Below are 14,382 nucleotides of genomic sequence, written 5' to 3'. Positions count from 1 at the left end.
AATGGGGAGGTGGAATTGTAGAATGATAAACTGGATGATTGCACGAGACATAGCAGTACATGTGTTCGATACGCTCTCATCCACAGTGAACCGACCGAGTGCCAACGGTTGGTACGAAACTGCGATAAAGATGATAAATTATGCAAACTCATTTCGACCCGTTCGGAGAATACAGACAGCAGCAGCGTGTACGTGAAAGTTTGTTGGAAAACAAAACGGAAAAGGTTCGTCCCGTGTTGGGGTTCTTTCCTACCGTGGCTAGGGAATTAGATGAAACGTTTGCCTGGTTGATGTTTGATATCATTAGATAGATAAAATATTATTATGAGATAAAAGCGATACAAATACAAATGAATCGCTTTGTGAGAGGATTAGTACACCCAATGTTAGTTGATTGCAACGGATATTCCAGAAGGGATTTTTGTATTTTATTTGCGGAAAATAGACTTCCCTCCGTCCGCAATCCCGATTGTCTTTAAAAAAATAGTTGGAAAGCTTAGGGAACAATTAAGAATAACATTTACTTAAGCTGAATATCGCCAAAGTTCTCTCACAAGATCGAAGCCATTTTCTTTTTGTCTTACGAGCTTCTAGGTCAAGCCGGCCATCTTAATGTATGGTGTCGCTATCACCTTTACCTTCGGAGCTGCCTCTGGGATTAAATACATAAAGACAACAAAAGGATTGGCCATGTCGGCCAAAAGAGGACTTCAATTCCCAGGATTATTGTGGCCAGTCTTAAGGTAACGGAACATTAAGATGTGCAAAGATCTGACCAGCGAACAGGACACCAAAGAACGCGACAAATTAGGCATATTTACGGATACGACGGGAGATCAACTTTTGGTTAAAAAAATTCGGGACTGTCGCGTTAATTACGGTGCGTTTGGTCAGTTTATTGATATCGAATTTTTGTTTGAATTTCACCGGGGAACGGGCTGTCAGTTGTCTCAAGATAACAATTGTTTTAGTCTTATATCTGAGGTAAAATATCAGTCGATAAGCTAGGTTCTCGCTGCAATAAGACTCGGTCTTTAAGGTAAAAGTTAAATTATTTTTTGGAGCTATATTTAGGCATATATCGACAAAGTCAAATGAATGATGTAGGAATATAATCGTAGTTCAGACCACAAAAAACAAGTCTAATTTACTATTTAAAATTAATCATATTCGTAAAGATACCATAGAAAGCATGAATTCTTTAGCCTTAGAGGTGCATGCATACTTGTTATCGAGATGGGGTTCCATGGACTCCATCCTGGAAAGGAGACTCCAAGACTACAATAATAAACAAATCTTTTTTTTTTTGCTAAAGAGAATATTTCATCCACAAATTTTCATACGACTTTAAATCAATTTTAAATCATAAACCCCTATACGAATTATTGAAAAAAATCCCTCTAAACCATTTACCTGACCTCGGTGCGTTAAATCCCGAGCAGCAAATGAAAAATGCACTCTGTGGCTTCGCATGAAACCACACGCACTTGTGACCTACCCTTTGCAAAAACTTACGACACTGGATGCGTGAGCTTTTTTGCAACCGGCATGGTCAAACGTAATCTTTAGCACAACCGAACGTATATCGCCGACACACGTACCCAGGCATCGGAGCATTTTTTTTTTCGCAAACAAAACAACGCCCACAAATGGGATTACGTCTATTCAGCACATTTCGGGCTGCACTTTCCGGGTTCCATTCATACCGGGTGTGCAAGTCCGGCATGACACAATGGCCTACATATTCGCAACCGAGAACCGACCATATCACGTCCAAACTCTGGACGTCGTCTTGCATTGTGATGCATGTCCAACACACCCCCATTCGAACTGGGTGGGTGTGGACGACCAGTGTTTGCCACAGTGGAACGTGTGAACTTCCTCCAGTGAATCGAAATGCTTCGCTGCACATTGCTTGATTGCATTTACGCTGTTGTGACCGTACGTTCTGCCGGAAGCTTTGGGCGGGGAGAGAAAGTTGCAATGACAGAAACGAAGTTCTCTTTCTCTGCAGTGGTCGATGACGGGTACCCGTCATTAACGTTGAATTTCAATTGTGGAACTTGTTGCCACACCTGTTGCCGTTTAATAGGAAGACAACGAATTGAAACAGGTCACACAAATAGCTAAAAGATATATTCCATCGATACTGCATCTCAATTTTACATGTGCACAATTTTTCCAACAAAATGCCTCTTCAATTCATTACAATTTTTTAAAATATTCTTGTAAAATAATGCTCAGCTCTCTTAGTTTGTGTCTTCCTGCACCTCATCAGCGTCCTCATCTGCGTCTAGCAGATCTGCTTGATCCTCCTCGTCTTCCACGTTATGCGGCCGATGGCCTACTAAATCATCAAGACAGTCAATGTAAACACACCGATCACAGCAGCATCCATAGTGTCCCTCTTCGCCAAGAATGGTGTTTTCCTTTAGGAAAAGAAACACGGCCCGCGGAATGATCGTCTCCTTGATGTGGTACCCGTACTGGAAATCACACTCCAGTATTGACTCACTGAACTCTGCATCGTAATCGGCATTGCTTAACTTTTCCGGATAGAAAAAGTCGAAAAACGAATTCCCCGATGCAGACACCAGGTTGTGGTCCGGTTTCCAATCAATCGTACACCCTTTGCAGTTGTAGATTTCGAACCCATTAAACTTGGCCGGTGTGTCCTTGTTCGGGGCACAGCGCAAATAGTAGTTCTTGGTAAGCACCTCGTTCGAAAAGAATTCATTGGGACCAAATTGAAACTGCAACTCGAACCCAGGCTCCGGTTCATTTACCAACCGGACACGAATGTCCTGCAGATGTTTTAGGGCCGGTTCATCCGCTTCGTGAACCATGTGATCAAGAAAGCTGGATTTCAACACCGTCAACCAAAACTCTGGTATGCCGCTCGATTGATCGGCCACATCGTTCGGGGCGGCCTGCGTTTCCACCAGATCCGGCACATCAAGCCCATTCACGATCCGAGCAATCCGCTCATGACACTCATTAAACTCGGGCTGATATTCAACTTCCATCGCGTGTGCCTTCAAGTGAAACTTTACCTCCTTGTCGACAATTTCCAGCTGAATCTTGCGCAGGGCGTACAGTTTCGCTTGAATGTTTGGTGGGATCGGTTTGGCGGTGGCCGATTGCTCCAGTTCGATTTCCTTGATGCGCTTTTCGATGACGGATATTTGGTGCAATAGGGATGCTTCCGACTCGCCTACCGACGGTTCGTTCGATGGTGATGGTACCGATGGGGAGTTGGCCACTGCTTCGTTCGCTACGTGATCGGCCATTTAAGCTTTTTTTTTTTTGTTGCTGTGGACTACAGTTTTTCAGAAGCTTCAGCAAAGGATTACGACCAACTGCACTCGTTTGGTTTGTCGCAGTGAATGGCTTTGGTGAATGAAACGAAAGCCTACTGCGTTGTGAAAATGATTTTCTGATAGTCAACGGTTCATCGGAAATAATGAAACACAGAATTTAAATTTTCCGTTGGTGGAATGAGATATGGATGAAAATATAACACAACGAGCTCCAGATTAAAAAAGAAATGTATAAAAATATAGGACTGACCGACCAAACATAAAATGTTATCCAAGTCAAATATTCAATCTACCTTTGGGTCACTTCTTGGAACCTAATCTAGCTATGGAACGGAAAGAATTATAATTACCTTTTTGCGTTTTGCTATTGGAGGCAGATGAAAGATTTCTAATAACCTTCCTCTATCTAGATGGTTTGTATAGCGATTAACGAGGGGTTAACAAACTCAAACGCAACCAAAATGTAGATTTTACGATTTTTGCTTTAAAGATAACTATAAATGCGCCATAAAACCCACGAATCCCCTGGACTCTAAGCATAAAGGCTCTATCGTTAGAGTTGAGCATTTAAAAATTCAAATTTTATGATCCGGGGTTTCATTTATACGTCCACCAACGATTGAAAATATAGCTTTTCTAGGTTTGAGCCCAGACTCCAGGTGCAGCGATTCTGCTTCTCATTTTGGCCTGTGAAACATAGGAATGAAGAGCCTCAATAAAATGGATAAGAATATGTATGTTTCAAACAAACACAATTTCCTCTAACAAAATTACCATCATTCATAATGTTTGCTATAAAATACAACCTGCCATCTACAGTAGGCGTGTTTGATTGCTCTGTGCCAAACTGGGCACTCACATCGTACCACGAAATGATCCGGCCCATCAAACGGAATTAGGAAGATTATAAATTGATGGCGTTATGTCTCTCGCTACGCAACATGTCGCTTTTAAGTCATGCACGAAACCGACCTTCCATAACGTTGCTAGTGCGGTAAGGCAACGGACCTTGAATATGAATGAACCGCATAAAGATGTGTTCCATTTTGCGTGCTAGGAATGTTCAAGAAATCCTTCCCCTCCCTCCCTCCCAAAAAAAAAAAAACGTTTCTCATAGGATCAGAGTTCCCGAAGGATAACAACGTGCGTAACGTTGAGTCCTTTCTACGTCGCACAACAAAAATTCCGCGGAAAAGTATACCAGCGTTGAAAAGGGTGGTAGTTTACTTCCCCGACTATGGTCGTTTCGGGAAAAAAAGTAGGTCAATGTTGGCGAAAATTCTGCTCCCCACACCCTTCGGTACGGTGATAGCGTATAATTTTACGACCCTTCCCTAAAACCATATGATATAGCTCTTCACACGCCACACCACACAACGCATTTCGAGGGTCGAATGAAACAAATGCTGGGGCTGTTGTTTTGCACCATTCTGTGCCATTTCACTGTCTTGTCGGTTACAGGAATCATCAAGCCGAGAAAACAAAGGATAAAAAAACGTGTCTGTGAATGGAAAATTCTGACCCAGCAACCGACACCGATAATGGTGTTGGACAGGAGAAAATGAAAATGCGAAATCCTGATAGCTAACTGGTGTCTCTCTCTCTCTCTCTCTCTGTGCAGACAACCTCTAACCGACCGGTCACATGTTTTGCAAAGGTTAATGTCGTGAAGGATAGCGAACCTCTCTGCCTGTCTGTGTGTGTTTGGCGCGGTGTATCGCTGGCCAGGATCTGCTTGCTGATTCTATTTCCGTTCTCGCCTAGACCTACGGTACCGCCATTGGTTAAACGCATATGGGTCGATTTCTCCACCCAGAAGAACCAGTCCCTTCAATGGATTCTTCTTGGGCATGGCGAAGCAATTTTCACTTTGTTTTTCACTTTCACTTTCCGGCCCATTCCCGGGGCAGGCATTGGCGTCATCGGCGTCCGGCGGCGCGACCGAACGTGCCTGCTAGCATGTGGCGTAATTCTCCCCGAGCCTGAAGTTATGTAATACACCGGGTACACCAGCCAAGGGTAATGATGAGGTGGGCCATACCTTTCGTGTCTCTTATCGATCCCGAGTTTTGTCCCTAGCGTTCCGGGGAAAAGGTGCTGTGCTTTCTACCAAACCACCACCGCCGAAAAGGGGACAGTATTTACATCGTTCATAGCGTAATGAGTATGTTGGCCGTTTAATGTGGTTTTTGTCCAGGTGCGGAATTGAAGTTCCACGCAAACTCTGCAAAAAGGCAGTATGGGCAGGATTTGGTTAGCAACAAACCACGGCCGCTAGGCCCATCGTTGCAAGGTAAATGGGTAAATGGGCAAGTTTTGGGGGAGAAAACAAGGCAAACAAAAGAGAACATTTTATTTATGGGGACCCATTTTTTTTTTGGGACCCTGTTTTATCACTTGTACGAAAGGGGTCAATTTTATATCGATTTCCAACGGCGGCCGGAAACATCCAGGAATGGGGTGTGCACGTGGCCCAAGGTTCAGGAAGTATGGCACATGTTTTGTAACATTTGCCCTCGGATCATAAAATTCGAAGAAAATACTACTCTTATACCTTTACGGGAAGCGAAAGGTATAAAATAACAAGATTTAAAGAATGGCTTGAGAATAGCTTGACGAGGGGTTCTATTACATTGCGTTGAAGCTGTTGTGTTGTTTGTCATTCATTGATTATTTTCACTTCATGGAATGTTAGCGTAGAACAACTTCTAGCGTTTGCCAGTTCTGAGTATTTTCCAAATGAATCGAAATTTGTTTGCAGGAGAAATAAAATTATTATTTGCACAGAATGGAGGTTGCTTAACGCTTCATTTCGCCTCAGATTGGAGCTACACTGTGTGAAATAAGAAGAGCACAATTTTTTTTTTTTTGACAACATTATTACTTCACCTATTAATCAATTGAGTGAGATTAAGAGCCATAGAGCAATGAAATCACCTCAATAAGGCATGATGTCTCGGGCAAAATAATTTCTAGCTTATCTGCGAATGTGTCGTTTAAGAATGTTTATGTTGTAAAATTTTTAACCGATAATATAATATGCAGATCGCGCAAGAAATTCTCTGTTTTTTCTGTCAGAAAAACAGGTTTTATTTTATTTTATTTATAAGTTTGACGGCACGTTGCCGCATTGTCGAAAACTAAGATTTTGTGAGCTTATCAAACGCAACATTATACTGCTAAAACTTGTCTGGAATGAATGAAGATTATTTTTTCAATAAAATAAAACGTGTCTCCTAACGAACTTCAATTTTCCGATCCTATCAACTATTCACTACATCAAGACCAATCAGGTTTTTATGCAGATTGTGTCAGTAATCTTAACCCGAGGTTTTTATGTGCCCGAGAAATGTACATAAATATTATCCGTCCAAGAAATATAATTTTCGATAAAATGAAGCTGACTAAATTAGCATAAAATTAAACTTTCATTTGCTTATTTTCAGAAAGAAAACATTCCCCATGAGAACTGACCTAAACTGTCTCACAACTAAGCTGGAAAAAGCTCAAACGATTGGAAAGTTTCGAACAATCTTTTCAATGAACATGGTGGAGCAGTATAAAATTATAGTAATATAAAATTGTTATGGAAATATATTTCAAAAAAAGCGAAGCATCAATAGATCGTTTTTGCTCATCAATTCAGGGTTTTGATCCATATAATGGAATAGTACAATCACTTAGGGGACTGTTTTAAATAGATAGTGGAATTTTCAATCCCGTGATGCAGTTTGATGTTTCACTTAGGAAAAATTTGTATCGTGACGGTCGGAATTTGGCAATCAGCACTGGTTTAGAGAAGTGGTACTTACTGCTATTGCTGCAACCATTTTCTGCTTAAAGTCCTTTCAAATGTGAATGATACGTCGAACTTTTTTTGTATTAAACAAAAATGTTCGACAGAATTCGTTCAGCAGATTGCAAAGTTCCAAAATCGAGCGGCAAATCTCCCCTAACTGCATATAAGATTCCCCTATGATTGATTGCAAAATACCACAAGAAGCTTGGCTGATTGGCAAAACACTAACAGTAGCCATGCGGATATGAACCGTCCTGAAGAATTAAAAAAAAATGTATATAATAATAAAGCTGACAGCTTAATGTACAGCTCAGCGTCCAATTAAATATAATCTCGCCACAAAATGATGGACTACTCGTCTGCTCCCAGCGAAACACACACTGGTTTTAATTAAAGCTTAAGCACTTTCCACGCAACAGGCAGTAGTTGCATGTTTGGGTGCAGTAAAACCACCGATGCACTTTGAGTGTGCAATGAGTGCCAAAAGCGCAGTATGAGTTTAAAATTCACCCAAAAGTCTTTGCAAACAAAGCAAAAGCAAGCGAACGGTACTGACGCAGAGCATAATAAAGCGTGCAAGAATAAAGGTGGTCTAATTAGAGACATAAAAAGAGAGAGAGAGAGAGTATTCCTGTGTGCAGCAACTTAAAAGCACTGCGTAATAATTTCACTGTTTTTATCATACCGCCAAAAGTTTGGTGGTGGCAATAAAATTATTTACAAAAAAGCTCGCTCGCTTCTTGCTTTACGACTCTTTCTTTGTGTATGATTAATGGGTGCAAAAAATATTTTTCGTGCTAAAATGTGTTTCGCTACGGTAAGAAACAAATAAACGATTGTAAAAGAGATGGTCCGTACGTGTGTCTTTTGAATTAAAAATTATATAAAGCACCGTCGTCAGGTTATCACTTTCCTTTATCTTAAGCTTCACATATCATAAAGAAAACACATTTTTACAACTTGCTAGTAAAAATCAACTCTGTATCGTTTGCATATTTAAACACTCCCTCACAGCAAACCGTTAAACCTATAATCATTGTAATGAAGCAGATTTAAAAAAGCTAAACTGAACTTTTCGCTACGCAGCCAGATTGTGTAACTAAATCCGACATCCGGACAAATGTTAACCAAATCGCACCAAAATAAAAATAAAACAAACAGCAGAAAAAAAAGGTTAACACTCCGTTCCGCAAGCTTATGCTGCTGTCCGATAGCCTCACGGGACCTAGTACGGGAGCATAGCGACGCATGCTAATAATGGTCGGTCACCGGCCCGTAGTTTTTGTTAATTGAATTAACGCACTCATTTATCACAGCTCCCCGAGTCGGATGTCACGATCGTGTTCGGTGAGGGAATCAGTGCAGAATTTCTCCCAGCACACCCAGTCCAGTGGGCATTACCATTACTGTTCAGATAATTATTAACATTACTGGGTTTTGTGATATTGATCGCAATTTGTAGCACTTTTGTACAGATAACATCGTTTTAATCACATTCCAGTGGTGTGCCCTGTGGCGTAGAATGAAGGAAGAGGTGAAATTGGCAAGGAGTGGAGTTCAGGGGGGAAAAAAAACCGGAAAATATTTGTATTGTAGGCAGGCAGACATGCTGCCTATCATTAGCTAACGATCAAAAGGTTATTCAACTCGAAAGGCATTAGGGGTAGTGCACACTTACTGGCACTGATCGTGGTCGTTTCCGATTGCCGGTTTCCTGGAAATTCGGTTCTGTGTTTGCTCATATACTGCATATGTTTAGACGACAAGATTCGTGCGCAACCAGCACCTTGCTAGCATTTTTAAGCATACAAAAAATTAAGGCCAGACTTGAGCTAGATTAGTTTTAGAACCGTTGCCATCATTTACATACCAAGCGCCGTGAACGTGCACGCTCCCGGAACGAACGATTTGCACGCCTGACCCCTTTATCAAATCGTGATGCCTTAAGTACGAGTTTTAGGCCTAATGTCTTCCAAACACTTGCCCTACCCCAAACGCGTTCGGTTCGGAACACTTTTTGACAAGGGTTGTCACACTCGCAAACTTCACTTCACTTTAGGGATGGAAAAAAAAACAAACCAAAAACTTTCTGGAACACTTTTTACGTACGTGACCGAAACGGAACACGGTGGAAACTTTTGAACATTGAAAAACAAGCTCAACTCCCAACAGAACTCAAAAACTGTGACAGCCAACCGTGCTGCGTCCTGCTCGATGGAAGCTTTTCCGTCAACTGAACGGCCATCAAATGCCGGTCGCCGAACAAAACTCAACCTCCCCCAGCGTGTGGGTGAGTGTGTGTGTGTGTGTGGGAGGGAGTGGTAGCCCTTTTTTTGCTTTTCTTTGCCCGTTAATGCCGATGGGTGCACCAATATGCTGTGGGGGAGTGTGAAGGTGGTCTGGTAGAAAGAAAACGAGGGTGACGATGCCTTATTTACTATGCAAGCATGCTTCGTACGCGCAGGCGATTCGGTTTTTTTGGACCGCCACCACGGCTTTCTGTTGACGACGACAGGCAGTGTTCGGAGTTTCACGCGACGCGACGACTATCTATCGACAGCCAGGGGAGGGGTGTGAAGTGGCAACCAACTGTACATGGAGTTGTGGTTTTGCAAAAGGAAAAAAAAGGACGGCAAAAGACGGCACTACAAACTACAGCACTCAACGTATGCCTGCAGGCGTGCACCGACACTGACACTGGTTTAGGTTGGGTAAGGAAGCAAAAATTGGGTGAGAATTGGGTAGGTATTATGGGGCGGTTTTTCTCTCGTTTTTTTTTTCGCACTGCACTGTTTCAGCAAGATGTGTTCAGCACTCTAGAAATGGAGCCGCATCATTAGTCAAGAGTCGGTAGCCGGTATGGGTAAGACTAATTTTTCTTTTACTAGAAAATTATTTTTTCTGTATTTTATCTGAATTTGTGTATATTTTATACTTCACAGCACAGTCACAGTACTACAGACATTTAATTATTTTACAGTGTTTTAATTACGGAATTTTTACTCAAAGGCGGAGAGGTGGTACCCTCTATCATTACGATTTGTTACACGATGGGGGGGGGGGGGAGGTCCACTTTGTGTTATGTAACAGCAAGTACTATGCAGCGATAACTCGGGACAATGTGTAATTGATTTAAGTCGATTGTTCGATAATTATAATATTACTTCATAATAAAACTACAAATATCCTGATTTTAGTGTTACGTTATTTCTGGACTGCCCCCAAGGTTGTCTAATATTTTGTGCAAATTAAGTTAGAAAATATTAGTATCCAAAATATAGGAGACAATAAAATTATTCAAAAAATATTAAATTTCAAATTATTTTCATCACACATCTCTTAATTCCTGCCAGTTTCTATGACTTACTCATGGAAAACTCGTTAAGACAAGCCAAGAAGATAACGAATTATAGAAATATTTTTTTTTGTACTTTACTTTTTATTAACTTATTATACTAACGTAGGTAAATAATTTAAAAGTTATGTAAAAGCAGGAATTTAGAACCGAGTATGCCCGGGATAAGGCAAGGAATAAGGAGGAAATGTCTTATCAATATGATTATAGAATTTGTTCAACACAAGCGGTGTAAACAATACGGAACTTGACCGTCATAATTAATTATAAATAAATAAATAAAAGCAGGAATTTGTTAGGAAATGATTAAAATACAACATTCCATGCAAATACAGTAATAAAACAGGCAGTGCATAATAGGAAACAAATCGAATGAAGTATTATCGGCTCGGCAGCAATTTAGCAGCAAACATCAAACACGTTTCCAATCAGGCGAATAATCTCCTCTAACCCCCATAACAATCAATTATTACTTGGCGAAAGGCAACCCGCTCCATCCATCCCATGAGCTGGAAGAAAGAACGAAAAAAAACATCTGCATACACCCAAAACCCAGTAAGTCCTTGACGACCCCCGCTTTGGTCAGTGCCGACGGAAGGTCCACTGGCCAAATGGGATTTATCTGGTGTGCGTAACCCGCGCACGTCACGCATCTCTGTATGAAAGTTATAAAAAAGCTATTAACCAATCCCGGGACCATAGCGAGGAGGGAAGGAAAAGCCCGCTAGTACCCCTCCCCTACCCCCTCCCCCTCATCAGCAGAGTAGAGATTGTGTACCAACGCACGAAGCGATACCAAATGGCTCATGCTCGTGTGGCTCCCGTGTGTTGCTTCATCAATTGCTGATCCATCTCAATGCCCCGTACGTCAATATGGCCGTGAGAAGAAAACACACGAAAAAACGAGAACGAAAGATTATCACAACATATACGCGATACGCGAAAAAGGACACACCGGGCCGTGCCAAAGAACAACGTTTGTCCAAATAATAGCGACCAGCTGGTATGACGGAAGCGCAGAATAAAAACGTAATGATTCTCATCTTGGTGTAGTTCAGGGTGGCGTGCCGATTACCTCATCGCTGCCGTGATGCTGTGTCACAGTGGGTGGTTTTGGAGCAAATTTAGCGGTTAAATTCAAGTTTAGAGAAATATTACTTTTTAGTCGTTTTGAGTTTTGAATAAAATAAAATAGGAATAAATTCCTATAGTTCTATATTGAAAATTTCAATAATCAAAATAATACTTATCCATGGGGACGCCTAGTACCTGGTGTACAAGATTTTAAAGGAAAGTTGTGCAGGACTTTTTTTTTAAATTCTTTATTGTAACTAAATCTGTTACACTCAATTGATCCTTCAGTGGACTCAGACACTAGCATAGGATCTCTGATGCAAGAAATGGTAATTTAATTTTCAAGCTTTGTTAGTCTTTCCATAGGTTAAACAATCTTGTCTAATTAATTTAATGAAGTTTGAACTTTTATGCCCACCAACATCACTCAACGAGCGCATGGTGGAACCTGTTCGTACATTTTTGTTGCTCCATTGAATGCTTGCGCGCCCGAGGGAGTGAGTGTGATGTTTGCACTCGTCTTCAGCCCGTTGGGTCCGCCGATAAAATAAATATTCCCTCCTCTTGAACTCGAAACTCGCAATTCGAGGTCAATGTACCGCGCGCGTGTCGCTAGATGAGCAAGTACGTCCGTAAGATGGTCCGGGTAGCATAGGGTAGCAAGGCGCAACGCGGCTTGGTTTGGAATCGCACGATATCATAGAAGCTTACCATGAGAGGGATGAAAATTTGATACGATACGATAAGCTCCTTCGGAAGGAAATAAACAGGATCCCTAACCTAGCTCGAACCGGTAATGGTCGACTACTTCGAAGAGTGGAGAAATAGAACAAAAAAACTCCCTAATCGGTAAAAGCGCTTTCCATTATGAAAAGCATGAGTTCGTTCATCCCTTCGCAACAAGGAAGTGCAGAATAAGAGGGGTCTGCACATAAAAATGTATGAAACGTCATTCGCTTCCCCCCATTTTTCCTCACCCATTTCGGATACCTTCTTCCCCTCTCGCTCTCTATCTCTCGGCACCTTTATTTCACAGAAAAACGTGCTTCTCAACGCCAACCTGGACCAAGTTAAACGAACACCAGCAAGGTGAACATCACCCATACACACACAGACACAGAAATGTATTCAAAAACTGTCAAAATTAACTGTTTGCACTACTTACACGGCGGTTCCAGGAAGCATAACCACTACAACCTGTCGTCGTTGGCCGTTGACGTTTTAGCACACGCACACAGCCGCAACCCGCAACTGTTCTACGGGTGGCACGTGAAAGTAAACACTTTTCATTCTTTGGCGGTGTTCACTTTCCTCTCACCGTATTTCACTAAAAACTGGGCGTCTCCATGTGTGCGCGCGGCAACAGGAAGTAAGAAGGCGTCGTAATTTCAACTCGATAATGCTCGATTATGATACACTTGCTACACTGCACAACCCTAATTGGAATCAAATTTACAACAAACACAACAGCACACCTGTACGGCACGTGTGTGAACACCTTACACAGCCAAACGTGACACACTGTACGCGTTGGTAACTACACTGCAACTACGCACGACGCGTGCTCTGATCGGTGGATATCGAGCTACTGAGAAGAGATGAACAGTTTTTGGTCAGATTCACGCTTGAAATGCGACTGCAGCCTCTCAGCGCGCGTGCAGATGACGAGCAATCGTAAAACATCGGGTCCGGGTTTTGTGCGGGAGTGTGCGCACTACTACTAGCGTTGGTGCGTTAGTAGTGTTTGGTGGTGGTGTTGGTTTGTCGCTCTAGGGGTTGCGTTTGCAGATATGCGTGTATGTAATGGTAAGGGGTGGCTTGCTTTGATGCAGGTGCCGATGTAAGGTAACTGTGTAACTATGGGCGATACGTGAAGGAGTTGATGGACAAAAGATCCATATTAACTGAAGATTGTTTGAACTTTGAAGAAATTTTTGCTATTCGAATGAAATACGTAAAAATGTAGCAATAGTAAGTTGAAGGTAAATTATATATACAAATTTTTCTCTTCATATTCGCTATAAATTTTGTCTTCATACGGTAGGACAAAGGCTCAAGTCCCATCCGGATCGTTTTCCCGTAATGAGGATTGAGTGTCCAACTTTGTGGTTATCATCAAGTCTAGTAAGTCATTAGATGGCCTGATTGTTCTAGAAGGCCGTTAAGCCAAGAAGTAGAAGAAAGATACATACCTGAGGCTTCAAATGGAACATTACTCCTTCAAACACAGGACCTTATGATCCTGGAAAATGGACCTTGTGTAAAATTTCATCCTGTAAGTACTTTACTTCCACAAACTTATCAACACATGTACAAAGCCGTACATAATGTATGCCAAACTCGTCCGATGAAAACGTGTGATGAGAGCCACATAAATTCAACCGTCGCAGACACACAATCTATCTCTCTCTCTCTCTCTCTCTTTCTCTCTCTCTCTCTCGCTCTTAATTCCGTGCCCTCAGTCACATGGCGCAAAGCAACGACGACGACTTGTTGTCGCGCCGGATGCTACGTCATTGTTGTCGGAATGGTGCAAAAACCCCTTCGTTAGGTTCCCCATTCCTCGTCAGAAGTGTCTTTAACCAGACTTTAGCCCGTGGAAATGCATTTCTCTCTGACGCGACGTATGCTTTCTTTTCAGAAATTGTAAAAGGGTTGTTTGTTCAAAAAATGTTTTTAGAGAAAAAAAAAGTGTTTGGAAAGACCTGGCACTGGTGAAGGGAAATGTGGGACCAGTGCTATGCACTTGTTGTCTTTACGGTTGGATGAACGGGAGTTGAAATCGGCATAACGATAGGGGCTTGGAGGGGGTTAGCGAGAGGAAACACAAAGAA

The 14,382-nt window shown here is 41.9% G+C and overlaps 1 protein-coding gene across 1 annotated transcript; it reads right to left on the bottom strand.

Annotated features, from left to right (window-relative positions):
• Positions 1 to 2,249: 2,249 nt before the first annotated feature.
• Positions 2,250 to 3,290, bottom strand: LOC126560394 (nucleosome assembly protein 1-like 1). Its single transcript, XM_050216353.1, has one exon. It carries the CDS (start codon positions 3,288 to 3,290, stop codon positions 2,250 to 2,252), a length of 1,041 nt encoding a protein of 346 aa, XP_050072310.1.
• Between the last annotated feature and the right edge of the window lie 11,092 nt (positions 3,291 to 14,382).

This window comes from Anopheles maculipalpis, chromosome 3RL (assembly GCF_943734695.1).
Source record: "Anopheles maculipalpis chromosome 3RL, idAnoMacuDA_375_x, whole genome shotgun sequence".
Taxonomy (NCBI): Eukaryota; Metazoa; Arthropoda; class Insecta; order Diptera; family Culicidae; genus Anopheles; species Anopheles maculipalpis.
The sequence above is the reverse complement of the archived record's forward strand: the minus strand, read 5'-3'. Positions and strand labels throughout refer to the sequence as shown.